Source organism: Epinephelus moara, chromosome 12 (assembly GCF_006386435.1).
Source record: "Epinephelus moara isolate mb chromosome 12, YSFRI_EMoa_1.0, whole genome shotgun sequence".
Classification (NCBI taxonomy): domain Eukaryota; kingdom Metazoa; phylum Chordata; class Actinopteri; order Perciformes; family Serranidae; genus Epinephelus; species Epinephelus moara.
Genome location: NC_065517.1, coordinates 13,096,723 through 13,124,441, shown reverse-complemented (window position 1 = coordinate 13,124,441; position 27,719 = coordinate 13,096,723). Strand labels below are relative to the sequence as shown.

The 27,719-nt window shown below is 39.3% G+C and overlaps 1 protein-coding gene across 1 annotated transcript in view; it reads left to right on the top strand.

The window, feature by feature from the left end:
- The first annotated feature begins 1,684 nt into the window (after window positions 1–1,684).
- LOC126398685 (serine/threonine-protein kinase D3-like) overlaps window positions 1,685–27,719 on the top strand; it is a 57,962-nt gene continuing 31,927 nt past the window's right edge. Inside the window, exons 1-2 of the mRNA XM_050058230.1 lie at window positions 1,685–1,980; window positions 3,350–3,941. Of these exons, the coding sequence (XP_049914187.1) occupies window positions 3,642–3,941 (300 nt within the window). The 5' untranslated portion in view covers window positions 1,685–1,980; window positions 3,350–3,641. The remainder of the gene's footprint in view (window positions 1,981–3,349; window positions 3,942–27,719) is intronic.

The following is a 27,719-nucleotide window of genomic DNA, read 5'->3' as shown; positions in this document are numbered from 1 at the left end:
CACTGTGTCTGTAGCTCTCTCTACTCGTGGGACAGCTGTTTTCTTGAGGAAGGTGTTTCGGGATTGGATGTCTTCTCTTCTTCGGCTGGCAGTAGTCATCTTGGGAGAAGTGAGCACTGCAGACGCGATGGTCTGCAAGGCGCAGTGTCTGGAGAGGAGTGTTAGCATCAATTTGTAGCACAACTAGCCACAGCTTTAGCATCTCGCCATCTGACAAAGGCAGCCTATGAAAGCTGTACGGGGTGTTGCGCGACATCCTGTTCTTGCGTTCGGGAAAAAGGCCCGTTTATTTGGGCACTCCAAAAACTCTGGTAACACTCCAGGGGGTAGCACGTAAAAGACTCCGTCCTCTGACTCTTCTAGCGTAACACACACTTCACACACACATACTCATTTACAGTACCTCCAACACTGACTGACAGCTGACTCCACTCATTCACACTCACCACTGCCCCAGGGCCGCTACAATATGCTATCTACAGAGATAGCACTGGTGATCTGAACTGGTCAGTGGCGAAAAAAAGCACTTTTATACTGGACGCATTTGCCCCCATTACCGTTTTAGCTCGTTTCGCGGCTCAATACTGAACCAATTTTAGAACGAGTGGTACCCATGAATCATACGCACACATACACATGGGGAAATAGGGCCCAGGTTGAAAAATACCTAAGTTGTCCTTTAACTTTTTTAAGCATTTGTCATCTTAATTAGCCTTCATCTGTGTTAGCTGACATTACGCTAACCCACAAACCCACATTCCAGTCAAAGTGCTAGCATCCATTTTAAAAACAAACAAAAAAACAAACAAACAAGGAAAGAATAAAATCGAATAAAACAAAATAAAACATATTTTTAAATATTTAACAGTCCTCAAAGGTATTTCAGGAATCCCAGAAGACTAGAGTGCCCCAAGGGTGATGTTTTTTTCGTAGGTCAACGCCTAAATTAGCATCGCACTGGTTCCCTCTTTAAAAGCCTATGGGATTTGGAGTTTGGAGTCTTGCTGAAAATAAGCTCTGTGGCAAACAAATGTTTAAGATAATTTCATGTTTTGTTCTTTTATTGCTACTATCTCTGTTTAGATTAGAGAGAAGTTAACTTATAACTTGTGACAGGCTAAAGGTTACAAATTTTTATTTTGAAGCTGACTATGTGTTAATCTAAATGTATATCAGAGTTTGAGGTTTCTGCAAATAACTTCAAAGACGCTGTGAAGACTATCTAGCTCTGACTTGGGGCTAGTGTTAGCTGACTATTAGCTAAATGTTAGCTTGCATTAGCTGTGGCCCAGGAAACTATAAAAGCATAATATAATATAATATAATATAATATAATATAATATAATATAATATAATATAATAATATAGTTACCTTGGCTGTGACTTGAACATAACCTAATGAAAGCTAGCTAGCTAGCTAGCTAGCTAAACTGACATTCAAGCAAAAAAGTTGAGTTGAAACTTGTTCATACTATTTAATTTCTTTATTGTTTCGTAAAACAGGAGCCAATAATAATTCCTGGTCGATTTCATACACATATTTTACAGTTTCGCAGCCAGTTTTCATTTTAGCTAGCTTGTTCCGTTTGGTTTCAGAGACTTGGGTTTTCCGGTTTCTGGAAACTCGGTCAGAGTGAGAGCTCTGCCTGCCGCTGCTCCTCCCCGGTGTGAGGGCAGTTTGTTGTGAGCTCGTCGCTGTGATAATCAGATCCGCATGAAGCTGGAGCTGCTCGGTCTGGATCCTCTCTGTGTGTCCGCAGGAAAGTTTGGAAAGAAACGAGACAGGAAGAAAAACTCTGACGGTTAAACCTTCCTACTTTACTTCTCCCTCCCTGACCCGGTGGACCGAGTACAGCGGACAAGAACCGGGACTGTGTCGGTTAAACTGAGCCGTGTAGCGGTGCGAGCTGGAGTTTAACACACATTTTCCCTCTCCGTTTGTTCGCCGATGGAAGCGGAAAAACCGCCCTGTTCTGTGAGGTAAAACTTTATTCAGCTCTACTCTGTTGTTTTAACATCTCACCACAATGAAAGAAAATACAAATGTGAAAATTATTATTGTTATTATTGTTGTTGTTAATATAATTTGGTTACATGTGTTGCTCCTATTGAAAACAAATGTGTCATGAAGACACATGAATAACCTTACAACAATGAAGTGTTAAGTGTGAAGTAAAGGTCACGGGGTTTAAAAGTTGCATTTATGTTCATTGTATTCAATCAAATACATATTAATGTGTGTTATTGAATTAATATTTCAAAATTTCCTTCACACTTGTTGCACTATATATCATTTTCACTGTACAAAAATGTAATTAAATTAAAATATCCAGTTCCAGGTGGTCCAGGTGAGCTCACACTAGCTTTATTTCTCTATATTTTGGTAATTTTGGTTGACCTGGGGTTTTTAGTTTGTTTTGCAGCAGTTTCACAAACTAACTATAATGTTGTGGAATAAAGTCTGCACGCTGTACATAAGCTAAAGCCTTCACATCTGAGTCATTATATTAACAAATACAGTTTAATTATTATCTGTGTACAATGCACATATTGTATACACTTCTTACTTAAAGCATTTGCACACTTCCTCTTATTTGTTTCAAACACTTTATGTCTCTTTAAACTTTTAAAAACTGCCTTTATTTTACATATTTTAGTGTAATTTTTTATTTTCAATTTTCTATTTGTGGCTTAACTTTATTTTTAGCAGCACTGGCTTTTTCTTTGTCTTACTTTGCTCATTATTTTGCACCTTAACAGTAAGGAAAAGTCTTTGTAACCCTACTTAGCAAAAAACATGATGCAGATTTTTTGGCATAATACCTATTATGATATGTGACACTATTTCAGTATGATGCTATGATGGGATATAGTTCTTGCAGTAACCTAGAAGCGAAAGCCTATGTTAAATTTAACCTAAAAAAGCTAGAGCACAATTGATGCTGGATTTTGGACATTGCCATTGGTGATTTTTAAGGTTCAGTTGCATTGAACTTTTGCAGTCAGGCATTCATTCAACAAAGATCTAAAGGTGTTTTAAACTGAGGTGAGGCTGGGTGGTATTTTGATATTAATCTTGACAATATTCATGATATTTCCATGAGTTTTTAATGATCTTACTACACTTCATGGCATTTTTTAACCCCTAACAATGTCCAGAGGGATCTTTTGTGTTGGTGAATTAATTGTGAGTGTATGTATTGTTTTTATCTTATTATTTTAAAAGTTAATACAGGAATGCCAAACTACTTTGTGTTAAAGGAAAGAGACAGTAATAACACATTTTTAGATAGGGAGAGTTAAAACAATGGGAATAATTCATTAATGTGTCGTCTTTTATTTTCAACAGATGCTGCCAGTGAAACTACTGCGCTATCAACAGTGTCACCCAGCCGGAGGCCTGAGGATTTAAAATTAAACTTCCGAGGATCCTGAGCTTTCACTCCACAGATTTTTCAGTTTGTTTCTAACTCAGAGATGCCCGTCAGTGAGAGGAAACCTTTCTCGTTGGATTTTAGTGGTGAGAAATGTGAGAGAGGGCAGAAAACGCTAGGCTGACGAACAAACAAAAGCGTTTTTTGGATGTCGTTCACCTTCACCGCCTTTCTCCTGCCCGGACGACGTCACAGATAGCAGAGCCAATGTCGGCCGACAACAGCCCGCCCCCGCCCCTGGCTTCACCGCGGTCTTTCCCCGTCCTCCCTCAGCACGCTGCCCCGCCCACCCCATCGCCATCCCCGAGCCCACCGGCCACCCTTTGCAGCCGGCTGTCCAACGGCAGCCAGACTGCCCCCAGCCCCACGAACTCGCGAGGATCCTCCATCCATGGAGTCTCCTTCTTGCTTCAGATCGGACTCACCAGGGAGACAGTCACCCTTGACCCTGGAGACCACTCGCTGTCTGCTGTCCGGGAGCTTGTCTGCTCCATCGTGGATCAGAAGGTACATTTAACACATTTTATTTACTGGTCCTCTGATCTCTGATGTCACGAGGAAATAGTTTGGGTGTCCTATGCTTTAGCGATGAGATTTCCTTTTCGTGCTACAAAAAAAATACCTTAAAAGTTTGTATTTTTTTTGCCCAAAATGAGAAGAAAGTGGTTCTTGACATGCGGTGACGTGGTGACAAGTTGTAGGTGTGTTGGTAAACAACTGCAGCTAGCGAGCTAACTGTTAACAGGCTAGCCAGCTGGGAGTATGTCATTGCCGGTCAGTCACAGTCAGCTCTCTAAGCTGTTGTCTGTTTTCTCTTTAATGAGACATTTACTTCCTCTTAGGCATTTTATTTTCAGGATTATACATCATTTATTTGATAAAGCTACTGAAGGGGGAAAAATACTTTTTGCATCGGACCCTAATGTGACAGGAAGTTCACACAGTTTACTATAAGGATGTACTGATGCGTTCAGGTCTTTTCTCGTAACTGTTTGCAAAACATTTCTCTTTTGTTGAGCACTTTATACTCTAAATAAAACATGATGGTGCCACCATACAATGTATAAAAATAATGGCTGTAGCCACCATGACATCACCCATAGGTTTGCGGACTCCTATTTTGAAGCCTCAATTTTGGCATTTTGGCCATTGCCTTCTTGGATTTTTCGGAGCCAGAAGTGACCATATTTGGGTGAGAGGGTGGAGCTGTGGAGAGGTGAGGGTGGTTGAGTGCATGGATGTATTAAGAGATGTGGATACAACATTGAAGGCAAGACCCCATTCATTCCGATGAAAGTTGCACAATTGCGCAACGACACAAAAAAGCTCTGTTTCTATGGTATTAAATTACCTGGATGATTGGTGCTGCTTTTGCATCATTGGGCCCATAGAGTTAGCACACTAGAGACTCCTGCTGGTCGAGCTGGCTACTTCCGGCTTACTGCTCTGTTAACTTTAACGGGGATGAAATGATTTGATCTTGGGGCTCTTGTAGTAGTCCCCAATGTTATCGGACCGAATAGATCAAATCCTGACAGTGGAACAAGTTAACTCGCAGGGGTTGTATCCACTGATTTACAGAAGTCTGTTTCCCAATGAAAGTCTATGGAGAAAAGTCTTCTTGGCCCCATGGCATCACATGAAGGACCCAGAAGTAGTAATTCCAAGTTTGGCCACTACGAAAAGTAGCTGCCTTGAATTAACTGAGGTGACACCTAGCAGATAGTATGTCACTCAAAGTGGTCATGCCCTTAATTCTGCGCAACTTTAAGCCTTGATAACATTTTAAAGGGTGAGTTATATAAAAACGTACCACCTGTACAAGTGTCATGAATGTTGAAATAAGCTATAGAGCCCAAACTGTTTTTGTACCAGGCTGTAAACATGTTTAATTCAGCTGTACAGTTGGGCATTTTAACATGGGGCTCTCTGAGGATTGACTGGCTTTTGGAGCCAGCCTCAAGTGGCCATTCATGGAACTGCAGTTTTGGGACTTCCACATTGGCTTTGTTTTTCAGCCCGGAGGTTGCCGCTTGGGTGCGATACAGCTAGAGCTAGAATATCTTTCTTCATTTTGTCAGACTTGTCAAGACAGCTTATTATTGCTGAACATCACAAATTTGTGTCAAAATTTCCCCAAATAAAACTTGTGATGTGAAAAATTTGTGCAGCTTTACTTTCACTGATTGATACCTTCAGAATGAATTAGTTTTGCCACTTTAAATGGAAGACTGTCTGGGCCTTAGCTACCACAACACATCACAAATTTGTTTTTTTATTTGTAAATGAAATGTGTGTACATAGAGGGGTTTACCATTTTGTAGTTGTGACGAGTTACTGCAAAGGCAGTATGACTTAACATCTCGAAACTACGAGAAAAGATGTTAGAGTTACGAGATCTCAAAGTCAGAATTATGTGTAAATGAATACTTTTTTTCAGGTGTGTGATCTGTTTGTTTAAGATTCACACTGACCAGTTAACTGTGTGTTGGACGCAGAGTTTTGTTAAACCTGGTCTAACCTTTCCTTAAACATGTAGTTCAGGCAGCTGCTCTCAGCTCCATTTTTATCTCTCGCCATCTACTGGTTTTCACTTCTCACACTGAACACACCACCTGCGTTCACTGCTCTAAATGCATTTCTCAGCCCTCCACCAACACACACACACACACACACAACACACAACACACAACACACACTTTGCAGCAAACCAAAGAGGTTCATCTGCTTTGCAGTGCATTGCAACAGAAAGATTGTGCCCCTCATACTTCTGGTTAACCCCTTTGGCTGTTACATTGATTCATTGACTGATTATTGGGACACTTTTGGTGTCACACACTGTACTTTCACTTGTTGTCTCTTTTCCCTGGCAGAGGAATAGTCATTTTAAAGGGAATGTCACTTTCTGGTTGGTTTTGCTGTGCCAATGCTCTTCACTTCCTGTTTCATAGCTGTGGGTTGTGTGTTGTAGTAGCAGCAGGGCGGTCAGTCTGTTTTACTGTGTATGATGAAAGTAAACTGTCTCATTGATAAACTTGGCAGGTTTAATCATCAAATCTATTTCACGGAACAGAGATGTCTAAAATTCAAATGAAGATTCATTTTAGAAGAAGTGAAATTATCTGAGAGCTGGACTTCAGGTGGTGAAACCTAACTGAGAATTTGGGGTTTTCCTGTTCACTTCAATTCATCTATGTACTACAGTCCAGCGTCTTGTTGTCGATAGAGGAACTGTGACACTCAGGTGTGGTGGCTGCTTCTGGGCAAGTAGTCATGATTGTAGTATTAGTGTGTGGTGAGTGAAAGTCATGTGATGGAATACCAGCATTTTGATTGGCTGTTGCACATGTGAAGGTTCATCTCAAATAGGGCTGCAGCTAACACATACCTCCGTGCCAGAGATAGCCATGGTTGGAGGTGTTATGTTTTCAGGTTGTCCGTCTGTCCCATTCTCTTTAATGTAATATCCCAAGAACACCTTGTAGGGAAGTTCTTCAAATTTGGCACATCTGTCCACTTGGCCTCAAGGATGACCTCGATAGATTTTGGTGGTCTAAAGACACTGTGACCTTGTGTTTGTCTCATTTTCGTGAATGCAACATCTTGAAAACACCTTTGGCAATTTGGCAAAAACATTTACTGGACTCAACGATGAACTGATTAGAATTTGGTGGTCAGAGGTCAAGGGTCACTGTGACCTTGCATCCACCTTGTAAACATGATATCTCAAAGACACAGTGATGGAATTTCTTCAAATTTGGAACAACTGTCCAGTTTGACTCAAAGAAGAACTGATTAGAATTTGGTGGTCAAAGGTCAAAGGTCACTGTGACCTCATCCATTTCATTCTTGTAAACGTGATATCTCAAGAATGCCTTGAGGGAATTTCTTCAAATGTGGCACAAATGTTCACATGGACCCAACAATGTTATTGCTTAGAATTAAGTTTTTTGCCAAACCGCACTAATTTACACACTAATTATAACAAATCTGCATGTCTAATGGATATAATGATGAAGTGATGACATTATACATCCAAAAGGTCAAAGGTAAGCTTCAATGTGACATCATAATATTATGCATAAAATACTTTTCTGGCCATTACTCAACGTCATATCTCAGGAACAGAAGGGGAGACATTTGGTCAGATACTGAACTGGTGACCCTGATCTCAGGTGCCCACCTTAAAACTGCTGATTGTATAGATCTTCTGTGCTGCTGCGGGGAAGGTGTGTGTGGGGCATCCATGTTTTCACAGACATGGATGTAAAATGTAACTGTAACTTGAATGGAGTGCAGAGGCATACAATTATAAGGCAGTAATTCTAGTTTTCATAACTGATTAATCTAAGGAGTATTTTCTTCATTTACAATGAATCGTTTGATCTGTAAAATGTCAATAAATTGTGAAAAAAGTCAGAGATCATCTTTAAATGTCCAAAACTCAAAGATATTCAGTTTATAAAGATATAAAAAAACAGAGAAGGAAGCCCGTCCTCATATTTAAGGAGCTGCAACCAGAGAATGTTTGGAGATTTTGTTTAAAAATTAACTTCCCAATCTTGCCAAAAAGGTTGAGAACCACTGGTTTAACCTTTAACAATGCAGTGTTTCCCCTAACCTTAACATGGTGGGGGTAGCCCAGCTCGCTTTGCCTATCAATAAGGTATTATTGAGTTCATTTTTTTATATTAAGTAAATAATGGATATAGATATTAGGAAATGAATTTAACGTTTGAAAAAAAGTCCTTTAATCATGTTGTAAAGTTCAATTACTGTGTCTCTGAATCTTGTTGTTGTAGCATGGCAAGTTGCAGCAAGACGCACTTTCAAGAACTGTACAATGTCTGACAGAAAGCCAAAGCCTCCTCCTAGTCCTTATCAAGACAGCTGATTTTGGGGAAATGCTGCAATATGTTGTATTTTATAAACTTAGCATGTGTTCTTTATTCAAAGTCTTTATAGGAGTAATTATCAACCAAAGCTGTACTGGAGTCGTTTTCTCTAAAGTGTAGTGGAAACAGAGAAATAACGTAATACACGTTTGGACATGATGTCGCGCTTAATATGTGTGTACACCTACTTGTTTTCTGAACCGATCTAAGACTCGGAGCAGAAACCCGAGTAGGAACTTCCAGCAGGAGGTCACGGTGGAACTGGATTCCAGTTTAGTTTGCCTACAAAGTGACATCATCACTGGAATTTTATTTTTCCTGCTTTTGTGTCCACATCATGGAGCCGCGAGGTTTGTCTGTGGGTGGATAGAAGCGTCAGGTCTGATTTACTGCTGTTACATCATCTCTCCACTGCAATGTATGTGTGTGTGTAATAAGACGGGGGGGTGGGGGAGGTAAGGATGTAGGGAAGTTCCCCTTCCCTGTAGGTTGCCACACTGACCACACCGTGCATACACATGCACAAGCACACAGCAGTTTGCTAACACGTTAGCTGGAACAGCTGTATAAAGTGATAACATCAGGACAGTGTGTCTGACACTTCCTCAGGTGGCCAAAATCAATGAATGCAGCTTTATTACAGACCTTTTGTCTTTAAACAATATATAGAATATATAGATAATATATTCTCAGTAAGCTTTTCCCATTTTAAGGATTGTTGTGATTTTTTTTTTTTTTTTTTTTAAGGTGTGTTGACAACAAGTAAAACATTTCAAAGCTGGCAGAATAAAATTAAAAATGTTGACACTAGATAAAATCGATTTTTTTTTTTTAAATTTCATATGTTTCAACTACTTATGCAATTTATCTTTTTATAGATATTTTTTTTTCTTTAAATTTGCAAATTTTCAACATTATTGTACAAACCTTCAAAAAGTGTATTGGTGTGATTCATTATTTTGTGTAGAGTTGTACTGATACCGATACCAGTATCGGAAATGCCTCGGATACTACCTAAAATGCGGTATCGGGTATCGGCGAATACAGCCTATGACCAATCCGATACCACGTAATGCCTCATGTCATTACACATACGCATGCTACAGGCAAACGAAATGGAAAAGGAGCGGAGTTTAAAAAGCATTCTACTGTAGCCTCTTTTTTACCAAATTGTGTGGCTGCACTTTAACCTGTGTCTTGATCTGTGTCAACACTAGATAATATTAATAAGAAAAAAGTTTTATGGCACTCAGTCTACTATTATGTATTCATTTCTTAATATTTTACATAGAGTTTTAGGAGTTGAGACATACAACGATTCATATCCCATCCATTTTTATTTTACGTGCTGGTGTCGGATCGGTACTCGGTATCGGCAGATACCTAAGGTTTAAGGGATCGGAATCGGTATCGGGAAGGAAAAAGTGGTTTCGGTACATCTCTAATTTTGTGAGCCTAAAACGTTTGATTATCCAGTGAGAAATGTGTTCTCCTTTTAAATGGTGAAATAACAGTAACTAATGCATGTTGTAATAATGTTTTGTAATGTTACTTTACCTCAGATCCCCAGATAGTTTCCATTCAAGCTTGTGATTTCTCTCAGACAAATCTAACTATGTAATATAAAGTAAAAGTGTTACACTGTGAACAAAATATCTGGGTACAGAAGCAAGTTATTGCCCATATTATAGAGGTTCAGTATTTAATCAAATTACATTTTAAGATGGGAATAAATGATTAAGGAGATCTAAAAATGTGCAAATAATCAGTGTAAAAAGTTACAAAAAGACATACATTTAAGATCAATAAAACAAATAATACAATGATAAACAATATGAATCACATATTCCATGTGCTCCTGAACCATCAGTTAAAGCATAAAAACAGCATCATCTCTCTCCGTCCTCTACTCCACTGGTTTCCATGGCTACCAAGGCCAGATGGTGGTTCAGGTAGAGAGGTGAATGATGGTGGCAGAAAGAGAGAAAGAGATGTCAGTGTTGCTGTATGGATGCTCGACACGCTTACAGAACTTTTTATAAACATAGATAATGTTTAATTGTCACTGTGAGGGATCTGGTTTGCAGCATAATCACAACGTCATTTCATCACAACATCAGTAGTCACCAATAGATATACATACCCATACCATAAAGGTCACCAGTATTGTTTAGCTAAGTCAAGACTGGAGCTAAATATTGTTGTTTTTAAAAGGAAATTAATCAGTAATTCACTTTGTTCATGAGCTGAGATAAAATAGTGCAAATGAATGAATTAAGAGGAAAAGTTACACCCACATTATTCAGGCTGAACTTTTTGCTTGCTTTCTCTGGACCTGACTTTAATGGAGGTGTGAGGTTTTCAGTCAAAAGCATCCATTAGCATGTACCTGCCATCCTGCTTGATTTTCAAGGACACACGGTAAATGGGTTTCTATCTGTCTCCATGTTTCTCTCGCCCTCTCTCTGACCGATTTACTAAATAACTACCAGGGCTGGTGTGTTTAAAATGTATAAGAAATGTTTGTAGATTGTCCTAGACTGTGACTTTTTTCAACATTAAGCAGTTTCTAATAGTGACTCTTCAGTGAGTGAAGGCTGCGTGTTGTAAAATAAGAACTACAATAATATCCTTCCAAAATTCAATCTCTGAATCAGCCAATGGTAGACCTCAAAAGGTGACGTATCATGGCAGCATTACATCAATAATCAAAGCTTTATATTATGTAACATCAGCATGCTAACATGCTCACAGTAGCTATTTTAACATGCTGATGTTTAGCAGGTAGAATGTTAACCATGTTCACCATCTTAGTTAGGCGTGTTAGGGTGTATGAATTGAACCTTGTTGTTATGAATTGAACATTGTTGTTTATTATAAGAATAAAAGCAATATTATGGCATTAGTGTAGAAACATTTCGGACTGAGATTTACGTCTGAGAGGTTTACATACCAGGGATGTGCGCTATTAGTTGACTAGTTGGTTAAATGTTGCCACTCGCAAAGTGCCATACATTTCAGAACTGTAAAATACCATTTGGTCATTGAAAAATGTGATTAATGATTTTTAAATGCTCTCATAATATACACAGTATTTTTCAGACAGTGCATACCCTTATAGATTAAAATGTGTTGTGAGTATTTTCTTACTTTTAGACCAGGTGACTACTCTAAGTTTAAACTTTGTTTAAATGTCAGGGAATTTAGACATCAGAAACATCCCTAATACATACAAGCCCTAATCAATATGTGGTTAAAACATCCTTTAAAAGGATTGGGAATTGAATAGAACAACTGATTTGGAAGCTGGATTTTACTGCACAATTAGTGGAAAAAAAACAACAGTAAAGTGCCCTGTTTGTTTTCAACTTCTTTATTACATTTGACGACTGATCAAATTCCTTTTTCTTCCATATTTTTATTTACTCTCAGTGCGTTCAGTATTAATAAAATATATGTTTCTGTGTTGATTAGGATGTTTTTCAAAAGGTCAGATAAGATATAACTTCAATCGTCTTCTTTAGTGCAGTAAATGTTAAATAATCTGCAGAGAAAAAGTGAATAACAAAAAGATGGGGATAAAACTATTTTTAATCATACTTAAAACCACTGAGGATGTATGAAACTGGACTATGTTAATGACGATGACAAAAATATAATTAAAAAATAAATAAAAAGGACAAAAGGAGGAAACAGGTGCAGGTGGTGTTAAGAGTTTTAATATGTAATTTAATGTTAAGTGAGCAGGTTTAATCCGGTCTTTTATTTTCTTTATATAAGAAGTTGAATTAACATCCATTAACAGCATCTGTCTGACTTTCACCTCCCTCTCTTTTAACTTTTTAAAATCCCAGCTTATCTTTTCCATTTATCGCCTCATTACGACAGAAAAAAAATCTCAGAAAAGCACCAAGTTTCCAAATGATCCTGAACATCACACACATCTGCTGTCTGAAACTAAATTGTGTTATAAAATCACTTTTTGTCTCTTTAAGTTCTGTGTCCTGCTCTCACTCCTCTACACGGTCAAGGATCTCATGGGTGAATGAGTGAATAATCATTTACAAAGTCTTAACGAGTCTCAAGCTGCAGTCGCTCTGATGGCCGATATAAGCAGTTACAGGAAACTTTGAACTATATTTACTTACATTTACAAATGAATGAAATTCCCCAAACTTCCCTCCAAACCAGTAATTTTATGCCACAGTATGTTTGTGTCAAAAACTAATTTTATTTCCTCTAGTGAGAGGAATGATGGAGTTATTCTGTTAGCTAAACAATACATGAATTCACTCATAAAACCATAAACCCAAACAAACTATAACAAATTGCATAAAGATACATTAAGATTTAAATTACCTTGTTTATTCCTGCAAACCATGGAAATGTTAAATTTGTACATACGTTTGTACGTAGCATGTCAAAGTTTCCAATGTGTATAGTTCTGATTACATGTATATGAGCTGACTTTGTGACGGGGATATGGAGGGGATAGATGGCGTGGCACCAAGGTCTGACAGTTGCCAAGCTGCAGACCACTACAGACCACTGTTAGAGACCAAAAAAAATTACAAAACTACTTGTTCTTTAGTCATCGCTGCATTTCCAGTGGCTTTGTTGCCACCAAACATAGACATATTGGAGGAACCCTTTTGGTTTAAAACGAACGAGGTGCCCTTCCGCCACGGGAGGGGCTGTTGATGACTTGTGGGAGGAGCTGTTGATGACGCCGCACGTGCAACCCACTGGCGGTGGATAAACAGGAAACAGCTGATAGCAGGAATTAGCGAGCAGCTAGTAGCAAGAGTGAAACGCAAACCTGACAGACACTGTAAAGATGAGCAACTGGGGAGACAAGGAATTGCGCACCCTCCTTGTCCTCGCCAACGAAGAGGCCATTAACCATCAGATGACAGGAACGGTGAGGAATGGGCCGACTTACGAGAGAATCGCCGAAGGACTGACCAACTGCGGCTTCCCTCACTCGTAACTGTTTACATCACACACTGAGCTACACGTTTTGTTACTTGCTCACGCCCCCCATTTCCCCCGAAAAAGGCGCATTCTGTATTCAAAAGTAGGTAGGCGGCATTTTGCTGCACTCCCCGATTTTGTTTCTATACTGCCAGTGCTGAAAAAAGACTGATTGGGCTTTCCTGCAAATTTGTATAATTCCTATCTAAAAAGGGCTTTTGTTTTCAGTGGCTTTTAAGTCACCAAACATGGGTGCTTTGTAGTGACCCTAGCTATTTCTAGCGGCTTTTAAGCCACCAAACACAGGTGTGTATTAGCAACCTATCACTGTGTTTTCGGCGCTTTTCAACCACCAAACGTGGGTGTGTTTCAGCGACCTGTCAGTGTGTTAGAAGCGGCTTTTTAGACACCAAAAGTGGGTGTTTATTAGTAACCTGTCGCTCTGCTTCAGCTGGGGATAGTGTTGTGAAATTAGCCGATACTGTGCCACCAAAAGCATCTGTTTTTTACCGAAACATTGCTGCCTTTCCAGTTGGGATTTTGCCTTTTAACCCAAGCATTTTAAGCCAAAACATGTCTCTTTTTCTAACTATAACCAAGTGACTTTTGTGCCCTAACCTAGCAAACATGTAGTGTTGCTGAAATGTAATGATTCAACATATCCGCTACATTATAACACAAATGTAATCTATCTGTGGTTTGCAGAAATGTACAATGCCAGCATTTATTTATCTGGAGATTGGGTTGTTTCAGAAGAAAGATTGAAATGATTTTCCTCCACTGGCAGGTTTTTCTCCACTACCTTTGAGAAAATAAGGGTCAAGGACAAACAGTCTTTGCAATTTTGAATCGCAGCAGTGTAGAAGTCACATTTGAAATACATCCAACCGACACGCTGGCACGCAGCACTTGAATGTCAAAATATAAATGACCTGCTTCACCTGCTCTTACTGTACCTGTCGATCTGATAAGAAACAGGAAGTGGGTTAGTTTCCGTCTCACTGATGGGATCTAATCAAGAACAGGAAATAGGTCTGGGTCTTAATATTAACTTTGCTGCGTGTGACGGGTCGAATCTAACACGGACATCTAACACTTATTTGCATCCACATTGTGATGTGAGGTGACATCATTTAAACGGGTCACCAGGAGTCTCTGCTGCGGAACCTTGAATTTAATGTGTCATGAACGTAATGAGTGTTGAAAAAAGTATGTTTTGTTTTTTAAAAAGTAGAAACACTACCAGAGTTTTCTTTACAAATTTGTTTCTTATAATCAAAACCTAATCTTTCATTAAAAAAAGTAAAACTATTACCAGATTCATGTTAAGCTTTCTCATCCTGTTGTATTCTGGACAAAAAAATTCTCAACATAAGAAATTAGACGAGTGTGCCAGTGGTGGAAAAAGTATTCAGATCCTGTACTCAAGTAAAAGTACTAACACTACACTGGTAACATTTTCCACGACAAGTAACAGTCATGCATTATTCTTCACTAAAGTAAAAGTATGTAAGTATTCATCTAAATGTACTCCAAGTCTGAAAAGTAAAAGTATTCATTGTGGTGTATGTGTGTGTGTGTGTGTGTGTGTGTGTGTGTGTTTCTCTGTAACTCTGTGAGTACTGGTGTTTTAGACGGCTGTCTTCCTGTGGTTGACTATGTGACCTCTGAGGTCACAGTGAGTGGGTGAGGTCATCACTTCCTACATCAATAGTTCAGTCTGACCTCACAGGCTTCAGTTCAGTTCTTTACTTTTGCATTTTATTATCACTATCATTTTTTATTTTTATCCAGAGTATCTCATGATGAGGTCAGCAATTAGGAGAACTTTTTTTCTGATTAAGAAATTACTTTTTTTAATCGGGTGTCCACTAAAGTTAAATTGTTTTTTAATCATTAACTTAATTCAAATAACAATAAACGTTTCTTTATAAAATCATTTAAAAATGGAAACTGCAGAAATCTTTTTTGAAGTTTTAAAAGTTTTTACATTTAAGAAAAATCTGTCTTCTAGGCGAAATAGAAAATAATGTGACATGGATGGAGGCTTCTCCATTATTTGTTTGTTAGATCAAGAAGAGTTAAAGACGTTACGTTTTTGACCACCAGACAGATGGTGATGGTAGCAGTCAAAGACACAGTGTGCCAAGAAAGGTGGAGAGGAAAAAGGAAGGCAAGCTAGCAAACCAAAATATTCAGTGCTGTTTTATGAGGAAGGAAGTATATGTTAGTATATATATATATAGACCTGAGAGGTTCACACATCTTTATCTGTTGTAGAGAGACTTTAGTGTGCTGGTCACAAACTATTAAAATCAGTAATGTTGATCTAATTAAAATATTTCTGTAGTGTGTTTTGCTTTGACTTTACATCAGAGTTTCCCGAGTTGGTGTCAAACATGTTGGGAACATCTTTTATTTCTCAGTTAAACTCAATGAAAAGATGAACAGATGGAGCAGAGGTGGATTTGAACAGGGTGGACTTGTCTTTCCTTCAGCTGGAGTTTGCAGAGCAGTTGTGTTCTTCCTATGTGATTTTTCGAGCAGAAGATGTGTTTTTAGTTTTGGTTCCCTGTTCTGCCTCCAAGTATTGGTTCAACTGACGGTTGCAATACTTCATCATAACAGCGACCTTAAAGGAAAACAGTGGTTTTTATTTTTGCCAGCATGATGTCAGGGTTTGTGTGTCTGTAGTGCCACTAAATGTGTTAACCTGTTTTTTTGATCTTTCACACTAAACTTTATCAATTAAAACATCACAGCTCAAACCAGTGCGGTCACATTTCTGAAAACACACAGCCTCTGTAACTCTGAACCGGTGGAGTTTTTGTCTGTGTGCTGCTACTGAATGAATCCAGAGGAAACACTGAGGTCATTTTAACACACACACACACTAACACACACACAGAACAGTATCTGAGGAGGGAGGATGTTGTTGTGCTCACAGTGACAGATGTAGAACATAAAACACTTTGTGTGCGTGTTTGTGTGTGCGTGTTGGTGTGTGTGTTTGTGGAGGGCAGTGATTTATTCAGTGTGTATCATCTGACAGTGCTGCCGTAACACCGAAAAGGCAATCTCTTGTCTTCTTCTGTAGGTCAGCGGGTAGAGAGAGGCACTATAGTTCAATCCCCTGTGCTTTTTTAAGGCATCTTGATCCAGACTAAAATATCTCATCGATTATTGAATTGCCATGAAATTTTGCTCACGCATTCATGTTCCCCAGAGGATGAATCCTACTGACTTTGGTGATCCTCTGACTTTCATCTAATGACATCATCATGTCAAATTTTTACTTCGTTTTATACTTTGTGTATGACCCAATACCTGTAAAATGAATGACTATTTCCCATTAGCCCAAGTTGTATGCTGTGTTTACTGCTAATTAGCAGTTGTTGGCATGCTAACCTGCTAAACTAAGATGGTGAACATGGTAAATATTAAGCCTGATTAATATCAGCATGTTAGCATTGTCGCTTCTTCTGCAGTTACCTGTCTTATTCTGTCTTTTTGTAGGAGACATAATTTCTAGAAAATTCTTGAAACAAGTTTATTTCTGTGAGAAAAAATGTTGAAAAGTTTTAAAGGCACCGGCTGATTTTTTTCACTTGTTTCAGTGAGATAAGGTTTTTAGAACCCAGTTTTGTGTGAAATAAGATGTTTTTGTGGAGTAGTTGAATTAAGGTTTTTAAATAAATGAGCATGTTTGGGGACAGAAATTATAAATTGAAGGGAATAAGTAAGGTTGTCACTTTCTTTCAATAGCCAAACACCCATTAACCGGTAACTACCCAGTTAATTTTTAAGGAAAAAAAACAAACACAAAATGAAGTGAAATACAAGAGGCCTTGTGTTTGGTCTGGCACTCCACTGGCTCAGTAAGTGTTAGCACTGCATTTCAAAACCATTTAGCATTGTTAACTATGTTAGCATCACTAGCTGTACTTACACTGCTAACGGTGCTTACAGAGCTTACAAGGGGTTTGAGGCTCAAAATTGAGCTGCATGCTCACTGGAGCGACTTGAGGGAAGAGCAGAGGATGGACACAAGCATTTCCGAAGCAGCACTGTTTGGTCAGGATGGCGTTAACGGCAATAATCTCCAAATGAGCGGCACCACTGGCTAGCTCCCACCCGACCTGACTGGTTGAAAGTGCAGTGGAAACCATAGGGTGGGCAGTGAGCACTATGTTCCTGCATGTCAGCATGGCTAGACAGCTCTCTGTCTGCAACCAGATTTGTGTGGTGCACAGTGCAGTAAACTGAAGAGTAGCAAAATTAATCTGTAGACCGCCATGTTTAACCAGACAAATATATTCAACAGTAAACCGTTGACATTCAGAGGAACAAGTTAAGTAATTACAGGGGTAGTAATCACCAAATGGAGTTGTTCAAATCAGTATTGAGTGCATAAATTACTTAACTGAGAGCGTGGTTTATCTAAAACGGTCCCATCCAGCACATGCTCTGTCTCAAAGATTCACAGTTAATCTAACAGTAGATTAACTGGGTGGCCAAAGTAACAATGAACCGAAGAATAAAGAGGTCAGAGATGACGCTGACGTCTTGGGAGGACAGCAGAAGAGGGACCAAGAGAAAGTAACAGCACATGAAAACAGAGTGAAATCTTTTTTTATTGCTTGAATATGAAGTGAGTAATTTTGCATGACTCTTAAACCAATTAAAATCTCACCGTTTGTGAAATACTTACTTTTCTGTATTGGTGAAAAACAAGTAGAGCTTCAAGTGTGTGTTTTTATTCGTGGGACTCAGCACTGATTTCAGTCCCTTTTGACAAGTGGATGAATGAAACTCCCACGCACTCTTCTCACACTGACAACCTTGACCCACTCAGCGCTGCTTCCTGTTGTTTCCTGAGTGAGGTGACGGAGCAAGCGGATGCAGGGAATCAGACACACACGGCTGTTTACCTTCATATTTCCCATCAGTCCCTTTTAGCGTTGTCCCTCCAGGCTGATTGCACGCGTATGTCGAAAGAGTTGAAGAGTTTTATTGGAGCTGAAAGGCTCTTACCGTTCCGCGGCGGAAGGCAGCAGCTGTTTTATCTGTTTGTGCTCTCCTCATTGCTGCCGGTTCAGATGGTTTTATAACCTGCTGTCAGATGTCAGAGGAAATATGACATTATAAAATGCTGTTTGTTTAAATAAATGTTGAGAATTTGAAACTCTTAATCTCTCTTAATCTTATTGTCATTGCAGAGTACATGTACTGAAATAACAAAATTCAGTGAACCTAAAGTGCTAAAAGCTGTCTGCAGTGCACAGTAATGTAAAGAATAAATTCATAGAATAAACAGTAAAGACATGAATATCCTAAGGTACATACAGTACAACAAAAGAATAAATTGCAGGTGTGAGTACATGTAATGGCCATAGTGAGGCAAAAAACCGATCAGCCAAAACATTAAAACCACTGACAGGTGACGTGAACAACACTGATCATCTCGTAACAATGCAATGTTCTGTTGGGAAACCTCGGGTTCTGACATTCATGTGGTCGCCACCAGACATGCTCCACCCACCTAAACAGCAGTGCAGACCAGGTACCCCTCCTTATGACAGCACCACTTCCCAGTAGCTGTGCCCCTGAGCAGGACAATGCACCATGCCACACCACAAAAACTGCTCATGAATGGCCTGAGGAAGGTGACAGAGACCTCAAGGCGTTGACCTGGCCTCCAAATTTTCTCCTCTATCATCACGCTGTAACCTGTGACAGGCTGTTATGATATGGTAACGATCGCACATTCACATATATGTAGTTTTTTGTTGAGCTGTAAGCGGCACGTAGGTTTATATTACCAAAGATTTAATCACTTGGCAACACCAACTGCCGTGTGTGCACAGCGAGAGAGGAGAGGGAGGGATGTTGTGCTGCTGTCGGAGGAGCTGCTGAATGAGTTCCCTCTGAGTGGTAAGTCACTGAAAGAGTCTGAGAAGTCAGGGGTTGTTCATAAAACATTCAGGACGCCCCAGTTTGTTCCACACTACTGAAGCTGCTCCTCTTTTTGGAACCACTGCGGAGTCAGTAATGATTTCACTTTCAGCCATGCTTGTTGTTGCCGTAGGTAACAGTATGACTGTCAATATGTCAACAAGCTGAAATATTGCAAGTATCACAGTATGAATTATTCATAACATATTAAAAAATATACCGGTATTATCGTAAATGAGATGATATGGCACACCCCTATGTGTGTATATATGGTTGGGATCACATTCAGAGCGTCTTGATTAATGATAGAAACACTGACAAAATCCATGTAAACTTTTCAGGGCGCCACAACTGGAGCATGACACGGTTTACAAAACATTATCATCCATCAGTGTGGATGCTCACATTGTTAGCGTTATAGTGATTGATGTAGTTATCGCTCATATCAACTTGATGTGACTACAAGAATATTTTGGAAGTTCTTTTCCTCCCTTGCATTTCATCACATATAAGAACTGTTTGCACATGGGGTAAGAAATATAAATCCTGCTTTAACATAACCTTCATGAAGCAGTTTTGTTTCATATGTGTGTGTGTCTTTGTGGACTCGATGCTGAGGGTGCTGTCGTCCCTTTTAGAACCAGGATTATTGGTCTCCATGAACACTTAGTCTCTCTGATGACATGAGTGCTTCGCAGATTAAGAGGTGATGGATATCCCCCCACCCCAGCTTGATAAAAACATGGCCTAAAGTTAGAGACATCTCTGCCTCCCCTGTTCCAGCTCCTGCAGCAGGGTCAAAGGTCACAGCAGGGCCTGGAGGTTTTGGCCTTTGTGACCCTTACAACCAGGAGTAGACTGAAAGGGTCGTCAAAAATGTGGCTTCAGTTTGTTGAGGGTAGTCAGAAGAGGCTGAGAATGTGAAAGGGATTGTGTGTGTGTGTCTGTGGGTGTGTGTGTGTGTGTGGAGGTTAAGCCTGGTTAATGGAGGATTAACCATAAAGAGGGGATCAGTGTGTATTAAACACACACTCTTGTCCATTAACTGGACTCTTGCTGCGTTTCTCTGCTCACCTCAGAGAATGCAGCAGCTCTAACGAATGCATCGTCATGGCAGTTGAACAGAAGTGTTTTACTTCTGGTTCAGACCTTGTCCAGTCCTCGTGAAGGGTGTTTTTTTCAGCTTCCTGCTAAGTCCTGGTTTCATAGCTGCTGCAGAATGAGAGGGTTAGAGAACGGTTTGTCCCCATGCTTTTTCTTTACTTATTTTTTCATTTATTTGTTTTTAGTCAGACTAAAAGAGATGGTGTTATACTTAAGCAAAGAGACAGTTTCTTTCTAATGTTAAATGATAGGATAGTAAAAGTACACTGAAGGCAAAATTACTACAAAGATACACAAAACAACCACAAAGAGAAGCTTAACAACCCCAAAGAGATATAAAACAACCACAAAGAGAAGAAAATGACTACAAAAAAGGCACAGAACAACCACAAGAGATGCTCAACAGCCACAAAGAAATGCATTATGACATGAAAGGCAAAACAACCACAAAGACATGCAAAACAACCACAGAGAAATACAAAATGACTACATTTTGTGACTGCAGAGAGAAACAATACAACCACAAAGAAACAATGTGACCACAGAGATGCTAAACGGATCATAAAGAAACACAAAATAACTACATAGAGACACAAAATGACCATATATGATGAACAACTGCATAAATACATTTAATAACCAGAAAGCGATACAAATTGACCAAAAAGACACACTACACGACCACAAAGGGAAGAAAACGACCACAAAGAGAAGCTAAATGACCACAAAGAGAAGCTAAATGACCACAAAGAGAAGCTAAACAACCTCAAAGAGAAGATAAACGACCTCAAAGAGAGGCTAAACAACCACAAAGGGATCCTGAACAACCACAAAGAGAAGCTAAACGACCTCAAAGAGATGCTAAACAACCACAAAGAGAAACTGACCACAAAGAGAAGCTAAACAACCTCAAAGAGATGCTAAACAACCACAAAGAGAAACTGACCACAAAGAGCAGCTAAAAGACCTCAAATAGAGGCTAAACGACCAGAAAAAGGTCCTAAACAACTACAAAGAGAAGCTATATTCACAGACAGAAATAACCACACAGAGAGGCTAAATGACCACACAGAGAGGCTAAACGACCACACAGAGAGGCTAAACGACCACAAAGAATAGCTAATTGACCACAGAGAGAAGCAAAACGACCACAGAGTCAAGCTAAATGACCACAAAGACAGGCTAAACAATCTCAAAGAGATGCTAAATGACCACAAAGAATAGCTAATTGACCACAAAAAGAAGAAGCTAAATGACCACAAAGAGAGGCTAAACGACCACACAGAGAGGCTAAACAACCACACAGAGAGGCTAAATGATCACAAAGAGAGGCTAAACAACCACACAGAGAGGCTAAGCGACCACAAAGAATAGCTAATTGACCACAGAGAGAAGGTAAACGACCACAGAGAGAAGCTAAACAACCACAAAGAGAGTCTAAACGACCTTAAAAAGATGCTAAACGTCCACAAAGAATAGCTAATTGACCACAAAAAGAAGAAGCTTAATGACCACAAAGAGAGGCTAAACACCCAAACAGAGACGCTAAACTCCCACACAGAGAGGCTAAACGAGAGAGGCTAAACGACCACAAAGAGAGGCTAAACGACCACACAGAGAGGCTAGACGACCAGAAAGAATAGCTAATTGACAATAGAGAGAAGCTAAACGACCACAGAGTCAAGCTAAGTGACCACAAAGAGAGGCTAAACGACCACACAGAGAGGCTAAATGACCACACAGAGAGGCTAAATGACCACAAAGAGATGCTAAACAAACACAAAGAGATGCTAAATGACCACAAAGACACACAAAATGACCACAAAGAGATGCCAAATGACCACAAAGACACACAATTGTCCAAGAAAAAAAGTCACAAACATAGGCAAAATTATCCAAATATGATGCTAAACAGCCACAAAGAGCAGAAAACAACCACGAAAACGAGTTTAACGACCACAAAGACACAAAACAGCCACAAAGAGACTCTAAATGACCATGGAGAAACACTAAATAACTACAAAGAGATGCTTAACAACCACTTGGACACACAAAATGACCATAAAGAGACGCTAAACTGCCACAAAGCCGTACAAAATCACCACTAAATAACCACAAAGAGAAGAAAAAGACTGCAAACAGCCATGTTGTTTGTTGTTGTTGGGCGTCTTTTTCAGTTTGGGTGTCTTAGGCCTTACTTTGACGGGTTAGGGGACTTGTACATGAGTGTGCCCGGGGGCCTATTGTCTTATAATCCATTTATGGGCTTTAGTTTGAATGAGGATATTGTCACAGGTTGGCAAAATTGCTGAGAGAACACTTCCACAACAGAAATAAACCGGTGACGGCTCGCTCTTTCCTTTAGGATCAGACTGTTCCCAGTGTTTCCGTCTGTCACTGTCTGTTTGTTGGAGCGGTGGTGTGTAGCCACGTGGCTAATGACTGCTGGGTGTCAGTGACAGGACCTCAGCCATAATTCATGATGGACATTCTCTGGGTGTGTGTGTGTGTGGTGTACGTCTAATGTGATGTGTGCAGCCTCTGCCCCGTCACCTGTCGGTTGGGTTTCCTGCTGGCAGTGTTTTGCTGCAGGATCCATGCTGCATGCTACCTGCACGCTGCTAACATCCTGCTAACACAGAGAGGCGCTCAGGGCAGGAAGCTGCTTCACCTGCCTGCCTGTCTGCAGGCTGCAGAGACTGCTGAGCCCCAAATCCAGTATGCACACTTTATCATAACAGCATAGACTGTTCACCACACACACCAAATGCATTCTCTTGACTTCAACGGCAATCATTTTACTGACTTTTTTTTAGAGCTTTGGTCTCTAATTTTGGTTAAAAAACATTTTTGTTCTTGATTTGACAAAATTAGCAAAATTGTATGAGATTTAATCTTTTCTCAAACATATTTGGATTTAAATCCAGTTATGTGAATGAAATCTTTACACTGAGCTTTTAACAAGCACCAGACAGTTTAGTTGAGAATTTAAATCTGAGAAAACAGCCTAAAATGTATGATGCATCATACACAGGAAAAAAGTCAAAACAAGCAGACCAATGATTTTGAATGTTTTAACGACATTTATTTTACATTATGGACTTAACTATACATTACTCTAGCCATTTTGCAAACCATACTATAATGTTTTAGTCACATTATACAGAAAATAAAGCGAAAAAGCAGTGCAGACTTTTCAAATAAATCTTCACTTAACAACAGTGTTTGAGCCTGCTCATTGACTTTTTAGAATTAAATGATCTACAGCAATAAATGGATCGAAGGTAGAAAAACTGTTTTTGAAAAATCTGAAACTCTAATGTTTGCATTGAATATGTTCAGCAGTAAAATAAACATACTCTAAGGAGCTAAGACTTGGTATTGCCCTTTAAATCAGGTGGTGTCTCTAGAAGCAGCATCTTTGGTTTTGAAAAAATGATGTCAAAACTCTTCTATCCTCAGCATTCATTTTGCTTTAATTGCACATTCTCACATGTTGATTGTCATACTATCCTGCAAGTTCTCACCATCATTTGCAGATCAAACGATGTCAAGGGTAAAACCAGGCTCAAATTCTTGTTAAGTGAAGGATTTTTTCTTAACATCACGGTCACATATTTCCTGTTTTAAAATAATTCAAAGTCACTCTGATTCATCATCTGGGGACCATGAGTGAACTATGAAATCAAATATTTGAGATATTTATATGGAGCAAAAAGAAACAAACACAGAGTCAATGGATAAATAAGAAAAGTTGAATAATTAAGTAAAATAAAAGGGGAATGGATTCAAGATGAGATATGGCAAAACTAAATAGGGAAATTGCTGTGTAGCAGTTTTAATTAAGGATAGACCGATACATCGGCCGGCCGATATATTGGGCCGATATTTGAGTTTTTTACTTGTATCGGCATCGGCCGATACGCGCGTGGGTTCGCGGATTTATTTTTCCCTGGCACTTTTTTTCATTTGAAAGTATGTGGTTAAGTTGAACAAAGCTGTTGAATCCTACTGTGTACAGTAGTTGTTGTTTTATTTATGCTTCAGCTTAAATATTTGTTTATTTTATAAAGACATTACTGGAAGATTTAAGAGCACTGAACTCTTTTTTTTATTTGAATGTATAATAATAATAATAATAATAATATTCTACCTGTTCTACCTCAACTTTCCATCTTGTTTTAGTATTTTTTACTGTTCAATAAATGTTTCTTATTTTAAACTTGAGACCTGTAATATTTGTTATCATTGTGTCATTTTTGTGATGGCATTTTACATTGTATAAATTAACCTAGCACTGTGCAGAGATTTCTCTCTGCTCATATGAAGCCAGGATAAATCTTAAAGTATAAATCCCCAAAGGATAAGTCACACACAAGACTTGAAATGCTATTTTCGTGGAGGCTTTATTGTCTTCACAATTTATTGTTTCTTATCTGTGAAAATAATGTAAATAAAAGCTTTGTTTCCACTGAGGGAAACGGTTTCAGTGGAAATAGACAGGAGGTCTGTGTCACCCTGACGTGTAGTTACATGTCTGGGGAGATGCACGTCAAGCTTATGTGTAGGGTTCAGTGTAGAGTACGGCAGAGCAATGCAGAGACCACAGCATAGGTAAATTCCGCCTATTATAGGACGTAAGGATCAGTTGAGGTGGGTTGCATAGATATGTTGTTCAATATCAAATATTAAAAAATGATTGATTAAGGGTAGAAGTTGTATTTCCTAAACATCCTTTTCCAGTTTTATTTCATAGGCCAAATTGTTTGGTTTTTAATTTCAGTCTATAGGTAGATTTTTTTCCACTTCTTACCTTAAATCTAGTGTCAGTTCACCTGTGAAAGATGTATATTCATCAACCCAGTGTGCACATTTCCTCAACATAACCAAAATAATATTTAAATAATATTAATTTCTGTAGTGCTCATTGCAAGGGGAATAACTCCTTATATTGCCTGTGTGACCTGGGTAGCTAAGGGAACTGACTCTAATAACTCTGTTCGTACACTTGACCGTCTCTTTATCCATGTTTCACATTATATTTTAAGTTTTATTATCATTTTTATTTGTAGAGACAACTGACTCATTCTCAGTGTGGACGGCAGAGAAGTTGCAGCAGAAAGAAAGGGAGCATTACATCTGACAGGGACAGTGACCCGGGCGTGAACCTTCCATCACATGTTTTTTTAAAAGTTCTTCATAAAGAGGATCCAGCTGCTGGGAAACCCTCATGTTTTGGGGGAAAAAAACTTGAGCAGCCTCGGGCATTTTAACCAGAAAATCAGAGGCTGTAAATGGTGGTTGGTTGCCTGCAGTGGAAACTGATTGAGCAGCCACATAAAAAAAGACAGTTTTGCTGCTGCTAGTTTCCCAGTGTGGTATTTCTCTGAATGTGTTTCATCACACATCATGTGTTCCTCACATGAAACGGTGAGGTAACGGTTAACTTTAGGAACACCGATGATGAAAATGAAAACACGCTGTTCGGATGATGTCTTTATAAAGGCACTTATTACAGGGGTCAGAAGATAGCAGGTTGTTGCAGTGCCTTGTTCAAGAGCTGTGGATTATTCAACTAAATTCAGTCTTTCCAGCTTTTAAAAACAACCTTCAGCTTTACTGATGACTTTTTGATTTGAAATGAATCATGAGTCATGTCTGTAGCGCCACCCTCAGGCCAACTCTCAGCTTTGTCTCATAATATAATTTTCTAAGAAACAAAACAAACATGTTTTCATCTTTTTTAACTTCTCTCTGCCTTTCTTTTTTTAACTAAGGACATAAAATCAAATAAACTGTTCTTTTTTTAGGTCCAGTGTGTAGGATTTAGGTAGCCTGGAAATCCAGACCCAAATCTAGAAAGATTTAGGGTCTGGCTATGAGTAATGCAAATGGCCCAACTCGAGGGGCAGCACCAAGCATGCATTTGAAAATATCACTGCACGCAATTGGATAACATTACGACCAATCAGAACAATACACGGGGTGACGTATCCAGTGCGCTACCAGCAGAGCTAACTGGTAGATTCGACTCTTGCTGTATCCGGTCGGCAAAACAGTAAAAACGTCCTTCTTGCAAAGGAAAGACTCGAGGACCGTCTTCTGTTCCTCTTTTAGAGAAAAAGCCAAGTCTAACTCGTGCATTGTAGTGGCCAAAGCCGTTTCAAACAACTGGTGTTCATCCGTAGCCATCTTGCAATGTTTACTTCAAACAACTGGTGTTCATCCGTAGCCATCTTGCAATGTTTACTGACTGATTCCAGACTTCATTGTTGCAGCGCTGTCGTCATCTGTTTAGCTGGCCTCTGGCCCGCCTATATCAGATACACCGATGTGATTGGTGCAGCTCGGCTACAAGGGCATGGACAATGAGCATCATTACTGATTGCCAGAGTGACTCGCTGAGCAAATTCAAATTGTGCTCTTGCGAGAACTCTGGATTTCCAGGGTAGGATTTAGGAGGATATATTGGCAGAATTAAAATATCATGTAAGGAGTATATTTTCCTTAGTGTATAATCACCTGCAAATTAGAACCATCATGTTTTGTTATCTGAGAATGAATCGTCTTATGTAGGGAGCAGATCCTCATCTGTAGGGTCAATCATGTTGCATCGCCATGTTTCTATCAATGGACAAACTATAGGCCATCCGTATCTTAGCGTCGGCCACAGTAGTTAACAGCCCCTCCATGACCAGCCAAACAGCATTGGAAAAACACTCATTTTTTACACCAAACTGCTTTAGTCAGTGTTTTTACTGTTTTTAATCACCTGGTCCGTTTGTTTTGGAGAAGAGGAGACTTCTGCGGATAATTGGGCTCCCAGCAAAAAAACTAAATATCTAGATTTTAAGTTCTCAGAGAGAAAAGGTGAGCGAACATTAGCAGGTGCTAGGCTACCTGCATGTCTGTGACAGGCCAAACAACGAAGGAGAAACACTGATTTGTTACGTGAAACTGCTTTATTCAGTGTTTATACCAGTTTAAATCACCTGGTCTGCTTATTTGAAAGAGGATAAGACATCTGCGAATGATTGGCTCCTTCAAAAACCCTCTGAACAATGAACATTAAAGGAACTCAAGCCAGGAGTTTAAGCTTTGCATGTGCGAGAAGTTTCAGCTGGTTGCAATCGGCTATCCTCACTGCTATGTGCCACTAAATCCTCTGCACTGCTCCTTTAAGGCGACTTTATAATAAGTTATGATTATGATGGTAAAATTGACTTTATTTGACCACTTAATTCAACACAGAGATCTTTTGATATTGATTATATATTTTATAAGGGAGATATAGCCAAAGTGGCACTCATTTCCCAGAGGATGAATGCTTTTGATTGTTTTGATCTTATGGCCTTTC